The sequence below is a fragment of the Dasypus novemcinctus genome, chromosome X (genome assembly GCF_030445035.2).
Source record: "Dasypus novemcinctus isolate mDasNov1 chromosome X, mDasNov1.1.hap2, whole genome shotgun sequence".
Classification (NCBI taxonomy): Eukaryota; Metazoa; Chordata; class Mammalia; order Cingulata; family Dasypodidae; genus Dasypus; species Dasypus novemcinctus.
This window is the reverse complement of record NC_080704.1, coordinates 153317754-153328108: the sequence shown is the minus strand read 5'-3', so window position 1 is coordinate 153328108 and position 10355 is coordinate 153317754. Positions and strand designations below refer to the sequence as shown.

The window sequence follows — 10355 nt, the reverse complement described above, 5'->3', positions numbered from 1 at the left end:
ACTCCCTCATTTTATAAATGAGGACTTTGAGGCCCAGAAGGTTAATTAGCTAGTTAACGGTAAAGCCAGTAGTGGAACCCAAGTGTCCTGACTCCCAGTCTGGGGGTTTTCCCACAGGGAAAATCTTGACACAATTAAAATATACCCCACCGTCATATTCCACAATCATACTTGGTTCATCTGGCTTTAAAATATCATGGAGGGGAATGGGTGTAGCTCAGTGGTTTAGGACCTGCTTCCCATGTACAGGGTCCTGGATTCAATCCCCAGTACCTCCTACAAAAAAATTGTGGAAATGGAGCTCCAGTTACATCTTGATGATTGAGACAAACAAATGCAGAGGATCAAATGGCCTATCATTTCCCCAAAAGACTGAGTATATGTATATATTTTTTTACTCTTTGTAAGTAGAAAATAAATTGCCATTGCTGGGTTTACTGTGGCTGGATTACTGTATAAATCATACCAGCTCACTAAAAGCTTTACCTAGATGACATCTAACACCTATCACCACAGTCCTGGGTAGGTGGAAGTATAAACTAGGCAGGAAGCCTATAAATTTTGCCCTGGTTGAACTGTGGAAGAACTGTGTAAACAACGCCCCTTGCTGGTCAACACAAGAAAATGCAAAAGTCATTGCTGACAAAAGCAGGGCTCTTGCAAATGTCAGAGCAATGTCATAAAGTCATCTTCTAATCTTTGGGAACCATGGCCAGGTCAAAGGAGAAAACATGGGGAAAGCAGGAAGGGGGAGGAAAAACTGCATCTTCCCTGAAGATGTTTATATATGCCTAATTAAGTTTAGACCTTAAAGAAAGCAGATACATCCTAACGAATTTAAAGCTACAAGACCCACAGATGCATATTATACTTACACACATAAACAAGATTTTTATTGTTAACACTCAATGAACACAGATGTCAGAATATTCAAGTGCCAAAGACACATTGCTCACAAGATCACAAAATGGCTGTTATTTGTATTCACAGATGATTTGGTGAATCACTATGTGTCTTTGATGAAATATAAAAAAAAAGATATCTGAAGCTTCATTTCCATTTGGACTCTTGCAATAACTTCATTTTAAAAAGCAGAAGCTTTGAAGTTAACATCTACATGTTTACAGATCTTCTAATTCACCAAAAATGAAAATCATACCCTATTACACACATTTTTAGTAGACAAAGAAAGTACAATAAACACTGATTTGGCTCAATGACTTGCCTAATGAAAGGCTCTTTTTTTAAGTTTTAAAAACAATCTCCTGTAAAGTGGTCAAGGGTACTTGATGATGTTACTGAGGCAAAGTGTTTTCTAAGCAACTCCAGAGCCCTATTATTTCTTGCCTGCAAGGTCTTCTCCGCCCTCAGTTCGTTCTTGATGGCATCAAGCTCTCCACGGATCTTTTCCATTTCTAATTCATAATATAATTTCATTTCTTCTTTTAGGAGTGCATTTCCAACCTCAGTTTGACGCTTCAACTTCCTAACTGTTTCTTTTAAATCTCGGTTCTCTAGGTTCAACTTGTGGATGACTTCTTTGGCTTGCTGCAGCTCTTCAGTTAAGTTTTTTACATTTGTTGCTTTTTCAGACAGGTCATTTCTTAAGGCTTGAAGCTCCTGGTCATTCTTCGAGGTGTCCAATCCTGTTTCTTGAAAATTTAGGGGTTTTATGGAAACATCTTTTTTGGAGTTCAAAAGTTCTTTCTCAGCACTTTCAAATTCCTCTTCTATTCTTTTGCATTTCATATTAAGTTCTTCCAGTTCTGCATTTAAAAGGTTCAGGCGAAGTTTTGGAGACATTCCTTCGGTGATTTTCTTCCTTGTGTCTCGCCGGCATAGAGTTGGTAATTCTTTTGTACTCCAGGCAGAACCATTTTCTGTGCTTTTAAAGCTTTCTTTGGCTGCAACATCCAAATTAGATGCTTCACAGGAGGCAGGATTTGTGTCTGCTTCATTCTTTGAAATGTTTATCTTTCTCTCCCTTAACTTTGGTTCTTGTTCATTTTCATTTAGTTGGGAAATATATTCTTTCCTCTTATATTTATTTTTTTCTTGAAACTTTCTACTGGATAAATTACAAATTTCTTCTATTCTCCTGGTCTTATCTGAAGTTGTCTGTTCTGAAGAAGTTTCAGACTGAGAAGCCTGACTTAGAAAATCCTGTGTACTAACACTAGGAGTAAACATATTCTTCTTCCAGTGTTTTCTTCTAGCATCCATTTCTTCAGGAACCTCTTCCAATTCCTGGAAAAACAATTTAAATCAAGGCAAATTATTTACAATGGAAGCTAGTATAGTAGAAAGAACTAAGAATGCTGGCTCTCCCTCTAAAACTCATTGATTGACTTGAGCCTCAGTTCCCTCATTTATAAATAAAGGGTTGAACTAGCTGGGTTCTACAGACCCTTCCAGTCTTAAAATTCTCCAGTTCTACGAAAATCAACCAGTAAATTGACACCTCTGGCTATTTATTCTAGTCAGAGAAAATAATTCTATGAGAAATAGAAACATATATGAAAGTAGACTGCTTTACAGGAACAAAAATGTTGTATAGTTAGTAGGTTAATATTATTAATACCTGTGTTTTCAACATGTCTGATTTTTCTCTAGTTCTTTTGAGGTGGACTACTGTCTATTCATTATTTAAAGTGACTAAAACACCAGGGCTTAATGCAATGTGAGCTACTTTTGGTAAAGTATACCATGCAGACTTCCTTATGACTAACTGCCAAATGCCCTTCTGTCTTGACCTGTAAATTCCTGCTATTCCAGTCTTGGGCTTTGCCTTTGGGCAAGACTGCCAAGTGTACAAAATTCTATCCATTTTGATAGCAGTCCCATGATGAGAACCCAATGTCAACAGTGGAAAATAATGCCACCAAAGGTGTTTTTCTCAAGATACTGATTCTAGGTGTAGTTTTATAGGTGAAAAGTTAGCATATTAAATCGCTAGGCAGCCAACTTTTCAAATTTATTAAAAAATTAGAGGTTGATTATTTTGTTTCAAAAGGCATACTCCCTAGTCAAAGGGAATCCTTAACAGTTTTCCTAAAGCACTGAAATATTTGTTCATACACCAGTAACTACTTCTGAGAGAAAAGAGAAAGAAGGACCCAAGCAACAGCTTGGTGAAGGGTCACCAGGTCAGTGCTTGTCTACAATTCCTCTTTATTCTTCTGCAAGGTTTCATTCCACAAATTAAAAGGAAACAACCCACTACTTTCAGAGCTTAGGTATTTTTTAAAGGGCCACAAAAGGAGACAGGAAAAATGAAGGGGGAGGGGGTAAGGAGAATTGCATGTCACATACCAAAGGGCAGAAAGAGAAAGGAGAAAAGTTTAAAGCTGGAGAGTACTAAGAAGAGGGATGGGCCACTTTATACATTAATTTACTGTAAATTATTTGGAGCATCTCCACTAAGAAAAATCAAAGTATACATGCATTTATTTTTCCTATGCATGCAAATGTAACTATCTCTTGGTCAAGAAAAATGGCATTTGTTGTTTATTATTTAATTAACATTTCTATTTTGATTATGAAAGTCGTCTTATGTTATTTATAGAAATTTTGGAAAATTCAGAAAAGGACAAAGACCAAAATGAAATTTTTCATAATCCCATGGCCTCCAGATAACCATTCTTTCATGTATTACCACTCTAGTCTTTCCTTTTTATCCACAGTAATTTATATAACACAGATTTGTCTTGCTACAAGCAATGAGAGAATAAACTTGATACCTAACAGGTACTGAATATGCTCTCCTCCAACAAAAAAAAAAAGAGGGAAGGGACTTACTATCCCCACAGGTACAATTCTTACTGGCAACTACTTGGCTTTGAGGAAAAGTGAAGATACAAATATTATTAAAATGAATTCTTTGGGGGGGGGGTTCAATAAAGGTGTTTAAATGATTGGTTTGAAAGCCATAAGCCAAACTTTATTAACATTTATCCAATCAGACTACAGTGATAAACTCAGACTTGAAATTCGTGGCATATATTTCCCATTGGAGCATCACCTCCTTTCTCCTCTCAAAATAGTCCTTTCAGACTTTTCTTATTGCACTAGTCACTACCCAGAAGCATCTACAATCTAACTGTTGTTAAAGGGGACGATAATCATAATCTTGATTTCCCCCTCTAGAAGTACGAACACACGTTGAGTGGGGATGATTCCAGCAATCATAAAGAAAAGGAACAGAGACAGGAGAAAAGAGGGTGATGCTAATTGCCACTCACAGGTTTTAGCAGGCATATTCTTGCCAGACAATTCTGTGAAAGATAAAAATGCTTCTAATCAGGTAGCAATGGAAGAGAGAGTGCCATTTCTCCTAAGCAATTCTGGATAAAAGGCATTGGTGGAATTGACCGAGAAGGATGTGAGCAGAAGGGCAGGGAAAGGAAGGTCAATTTATACCTGGAGATGGTAGCAAGCACAAACCCGAGATAAAATCTGGGTACACATAAAAGTTATTAATAAAATGGACAATTCCTTCCGTTAACTATTTTTTTCCTTGAAAGAGTGACTTCTATCTCTGCTGTAGTTCCCACTTTAAATCTCTGGCAAATGCATGCACACACACACACGTGTGTGTTTTAACTTTAAAAAATATATTTCACTTCCTTTCTTCCCTGAGCCTCTGTACAATTTCCTGGGTGTCTGAAAGGAAATGCCTTTCAATGAGTCCTAAATAGCCAATGCTTTCAACTGGGAATTGTCTGCTTATTTTATTGTAACAGAGTCGCAGAGAATTTAAGTGACTTGACCAAGGCCACATATCTGTGAGTAGTGAAAGTGAGAGCCTGTCTCCCAGTTCAGCGCTTGCCTACAATTCCTCTTTATTCTTTTGCAGTTTCATTCCACAAACTAAATAGAAACAACCCACTAATTTTTGAGCTTAGGTATTTTTTAAAGGGTCACAAAAGGAGACAGGAAAAATGAACGGGGGTAAGGAGAAGTGCATGTCATATATCAAAGGGCAGAAAGAGAAAGGAGAAAGGTTTGAAAAGCCTTTTGGAATTTCCCTCCCATGGCTTGGGCTTACACAGGGTAGGGTCAAGCGGTCTCTGAGCTGCTCCTTTGTGTGCGTGTGTGTGGATATGGGAAGGAGCTCTTTTGCATTGGCAAGACAGTTTAAAGGCTTGTTCCCAATCTAGTCACAGAGTGTGGCAAATCCCAGACTGAAGGTAAAAGCTGCCAGTCTCATTTTCTCTTTGCAAACTGTGCTGTTTGTTTTTTATGCAGAACAAGGATAGCATTAGTTTTTTCTGGCAAGGACAAGGACTATGGGCTTTGGCACATTTTATGAGAATACCCTTTGGAAACAATGACACTCCTCTACTCTGGCATGGCAGCCATTTTGCTCTCAGTAAACTTGACTAGGTAATTTGTTGCAGTGTAAGACAAATCGAACCAGAAGCCATTGTTGAAAGTATAAGCATGCCTTTATAAAAGCAGGTCCGTTGTCAACCTTTATTACTATAAGTGTCTACCCAACACCACATCAGATGCTGAGAGACTGAAAAGAGGAGGGGTGGAAGGCCCAGAAGAAATGAAAAATATAAAGAAACAAATAAGCCAGAACATCAGAAAACAATATAAAATCATATGACAAAAATAACAATAAAAATCTGCAATCCCCAGAAGGTCCTGGAACTACACTGTTAAAAGGCCTGGATGTCTATATGACTACGTCTATTCATTTGTGTCTGACTTGAATTAATAACAGACTCCTGATGGTTCTAGTTAGCATCTCACTGAAAACATCACCATTCATCCTTGGGTGATTTTTTTTTCTTTTTGTATTGGCAACACAGAAGGGCACTTTTGTGGAGTAAGGAGTCACTTGTTAATGGAAGTAGTTTATATCCACCTAAAGAATTTGAGAACCACTGAAAAATTGAAAATAAATTTATAATGTAATGTGATGTCACCTATAAATGTTGAGAGATAAGCAAAGAGTAATCATTTATTATGGCGTTTTAGGTAGAACCATACCATAAACATCTTAGGTGGATGCATATCTAGCTTCGTATAGCTCCAGAAAATAATACATTACTATTTATTATAAAAGGAGAAACCCACGGAATCATCCTTTGGGAATTTCTTAAAATCGTCTCACTTTCATTTTCAAGGTATTCTATTGAATGGGGCCTGGGGAATATTACTCATATTAAGGAGGATAAGTGATAAAAATGTGAAATTAAACTCATTTTTAAAAAACTGTTTATATTTTATACCCTACACTTTAGGGGAAATTGACATAAAAACAAAGACATTTGCCCCTTGCCTTACGTCATTTACATTAGAATTTTTTTGTTTTGCTTTATTTTCTTACATTAGAATTCTTACATTCAAATTTTCAAGGCCATCGCTTTTGCCTAAATCTGGATCTGTTTGAAAAATGCAATTATAATTCCAGGCAAGGGTAGGAAGTCACTGGGAAATAGTTCTGGAGAAAAAATCCAGAGGCTTTTTCCCACCTTACAAGAGTTCTTCATCCCAAACTTTGTAAATTGGGAATGAAAGTTGGAAAAGAGGAACAGTTATCTCCAAGCTCTGCTGGGCAACCTTCTGCCACTACCCTCATCCCCTCAGACCCCCTCGACTGGAGGAGGGGCCTTTAGCACTGCGTAGGGTAAGGCAAGACAAAGGCCCCCTCTTAGCCCAAGGAACTTTCTTCCATTATTCCTAGATGATTCCAGTTCTCCCAGCCCTTAAAAAACTTCTGAGCCCAAACAAGAAAGGAAAAAAAGGGAAAAAAAAGTTTGCTACAATGAAAATCACTGGCCTTGTTCCTTTGCTCAATTGTGCAATCTGTTCCTACTTAAAAGCGGTGGTCCTCAATCCTTTTTTCTGCTTCCACTGTTCCAAGGCTTGCCTCCTATAGGGAACCTTCTCCACTCCCCACCATCTTGAGAGTCAGTTACTTGCATGAACCATAACACATCAAAATGAGAACCCAAATGAACTATCTGAAGTTGAGATGGGTCAATAAGTTGTACAGTACAAAATTGTGGAGAAAGAGAAAGAAGTTCTTGAGAAAGGAACTGACTGTTGGCTAGGGTGAGAAAAGACTGAAGGCATCAGAAATGTTGGCTCCCACACTTCAGAACTATGTGAAAATGTACCTTCTGTGAGTCTCAGTTTCTTCAGGTACAAAATTAAAATAGAACTATCTACCTATTTCACAGATGGTTAAGAGAAATGAATGAAAATTGAAATGGAAGCAATTTTAAAGTGTATTCTTTACCCTCTCCCCTTTGACCAGAAACAAGCCAGTTAAACAACCCAACTCTTATCCAAAGATATGTGCTTCAAAGTTGCCAGTCTGAAGCCACCAAACCTTGGGAGAAAGTCTATAGATGTCACTTCGGGAAAAAATTTTAAGTATTAAAGTAAGCAGTAGGTAACAAAACTCAAATTAGTTTAAAGTTCATCCCTAGGAAAGAATTAGACTTAACTACTGCAAGTTGTGGATGTCTCCAAAATTCTGAAGCTAAATTGATTATTCTATGCAGAAAAGTGGTAGGCTTTTCCACAACCTAAGATGCTTGCATTTTTATCACCAACTGCTTTACCAAGAAATTTCCAAATGTTCCATTGTTTTTTATAGCAACTAATAACGTCTTAGAAATATTACAATTGGAGTATTAGTTTGAAGATTAACAAGGATGACTCTGCACATTGAGTTTTTCCTGTGCTTCTACCACATTTCATATACTTTTTATTACATGAATACTCTGAGATCTCATGGCCAGAGTTGGACCATCTTATTCATCTTTGAATCTCCAGCTGTTAACTGACACATAGTAGCCCTCAATTGATATTTGTTGAACGCAAGATCCTTCCTGAAAATTCTATAATGCTTTGATTCTAACTGAGCTTTATTTTTTCAAAATACTTATAATTTCTCCTCTCACTTCTGAACTTTTAGGGGTGACAATTTAGGCAAGGGACTTATATTTTCCCCCTGAAGTTTATTTGCGTTAGCTAAAGTTTTCAGGACACTTTTCTTTTATATTTCTATGAGGCCTTCTTGAAAGTGTACTGACAATGCAGATTGATGATCTAGCTACAAGGTTGACATTACTGATGTGTAAGTCTTTGTGTGTCCAAACACCCATAATAAGATATCAGCCAAAACAGCTGTACTTACACTTCCTGAAGTCCAAGGTCTTACATTGAATACTGTTACTTCACTTCTCCAGTTTGATCTGAAAAAAATAAAGCACCCCCCCCCAGAGTAATCAGAAAATATAATAAACTGGAACATGAAAACCCATATTTCCATCTAAGATGCAGATTAAAATTATAAGTGATAGGCTTAGAATGCCATTTGGCCTGCCTCAAGCAAGACACCAGGCACTTAAACAGAAGTGATCTGTCCTTAAAACTTGTCAACCTATTATCCAAACTCTCATGCCCTTAAGTCTTTCTTCCCCAAACAAGAGAAATAGTAGATGAGTCAAGAATCATGGCAACCTCTCATTCAACACAGTAGCTCCTCACCTTTAGCACTTAGAGAACAGAGGAGCCCCACTGCAGCCGCAGCTTGTTAGTGATGAGCATGCCAAGAGCCACGTTTGCAAAGGGCTGGAGCCAAGGCCTTGTCTCCTTCCCTCACAGCACAGACGGAGTTTAGCTTTTTTTTTTTAATCATTAAAAAGGGAAGTGATCCCGAATTTGGCCTTTATTTTTCAGGATCCTAACCGATGCACGGAGTGTCCACTTCATGGGACAAATTGTCTTCTCCATTGTTTGGCATGCCTACTAACCCGAATTCTTTTTGTCATTCGCATGAAAGTATTTCTTCGAGAAGAAAAGCCTTGGAGTCACCTTAATTCCGAGGACTGAGACTTTATTAGTATGGGAGTCACATTCCTGCTATTTATATAAAGCCATATCTATGTATGCATAGTTTGCGGGCTTTCTTTGTAAATGGTTAACTGAAACTCCTGCCATTGCTGCCTCGGGCGGGAGGAGGAAAAGTGGTTCAGGTCGGGGCGCTGGCCCAGCAGTCCCCACCGCAGGTGACACCTACTTCCCCAGACCCTGTCCTCTCGCCGGCAGCGGGAGGAGCCTGGCCCCCTCTTTCTTCTACACCCCACTCCCCGTGCCCCATGTTCCCCAATGCCCGCCAGCTCCCGGCCCGGCGTTGCTAAAGGGCGAAGAAACCCGCAGCGGGGACGAGGTGGGGACCGCGGGCGCCTCCGCCCTAAAGCTCCCTGCGTCCCGGAGCCAGGCGAGAGAAGGGGCGAACCCAGGGGAGCCCGGGCTTTCCCTTCCGCAGACCTACCTGGAGGTGTGGGTGCGCTCCGGCGAGCCCTGTCCTCTCTTCCCCGAAGCCCGCCACCAAGGGCGGGCGGCGGCCCTTCGCTCGGCGCCGGCCACGGCGACCCGTCCCGGCCGGCCCCAGCCCCGGCCTCTGCAGTGCAGCGCCAGCGCGGGCCGCGCGGTCACCTAGCAACCGGCCGGCTCGATTTAAAGGGCCCCGGGCCGCGTGGGCCCGCCGGGCGCTGCCTACCGGGCAGTCACAGCCCGGCCCGAGCACTGAGCATGCCTGGTGGGGCGGGAACCGCGGCCGCTTCTGCCTGGCAAAAACTGAGGACTCAAACTGGAGGACGGCTGAGTCTGGGTGGGGAAGGGGCGAGAAACTGCCAGGCAGCCCCACCCACCGTGGAATTTTTACGGAGGGTCTGGGTGACTCACAAAGCCACCTGGACACTGCGACTGTACACGGGGCGGCGGGGGGGTGGGGGTGGGGGTGGCTTGAAGAGGGAGTGGCGCAAGGCAGAGCGCTAGGCCTGCTCTTGAGTAACCCGACTTTGGGGAAGGTTTTCTCTGGAAGGCCGCCCGGATTTGGTTCAGGGTTCCTAACAATGTGGGAGTTGCACACACCCCTACCCCCACACAACCCTGCCCGTGAGCACAGTGGTCTCGCCGGAATTTCTGCCTCTGACCAGGGCTTTGATGGCGGTGTGTTAGGAGAGCATTGTCCCCTGCTGTGCCCCTCTGGGAGGTTGAGCTTGTATCTGAGATAGTCCCATGGCTTCCTCTTTTATCACTTGGGAATTTCTCTAAACCACTTCTACAACTATTTGAATTTAAAACCTATTGGGGGCAACTAGTTCTGCACTACTGGCACTGTAAAGTTGCTTTCTGTTTTCAGTCCCCAGGCTACTCTCTTCAGCTCCAAAGGTTGCTCACAACTTCCAAGGCTTGGTTGAGGGAACAGTCGCACATTATGCCATAGATTTCCATCATGTTATTTGTGGAATAAATAAGTGATCTTCTTAGAATTTGATTAGCCTGGTTGCCCAAAACTGATTCTTCCATCACCAAAGTGGAAA

At 40.9% G+C, this 10355-nt stretch overlaps 1 protein-coding gene across 2 annotated transcripts; it reads right to left on the bottom strand.

The window, feature by feature from the left end:
• Positions 1-865: 865 nt before the first annotated feature.
• CCDC160 (coiled-coil domain containing 160) lies at positions 866-9732 on the bottom strand. Of its 2 annotated transcripts, none has more exons than XM_004474314.5 (3): positions 9302-9732; positions 8162-8219; positions 866-2247 (listed from the first exon to the last, which is right to left on the bottom strand). In XM_004474314.5, exon 3 carries the CDS (start codon positions 2221-2223, stop codon positions 1252-1254), a length of 972 nt encoding a protein of 323 aa, XP_004474371.1. In that variant the 5' UTR covers positions 2224-2247; positions 8162-8219; positions 9302-9732; the 3' UTR covers positions 866-1251. The 2 variants fall into 2 exon arrangements, with proteins under 2 accessions (XP_004474371.1, XP_071069355.1); XM_071213254.1 differs by lacking the exon at positions 9302-9732 and adding an exon at positions 8515-8558.
• Between the last annotated feature and the right edge of the window lie 623 nt (positions 9733-10355).

Coding starts and splice junctions, on each gene's coding strand:
- CCDC160 (XM_004474314.5), bottom strand. CDS start 2,223: ATGGATGCTAGAAGAAAACACTGGAAGAAGAATATGTTTACTCCTAGT.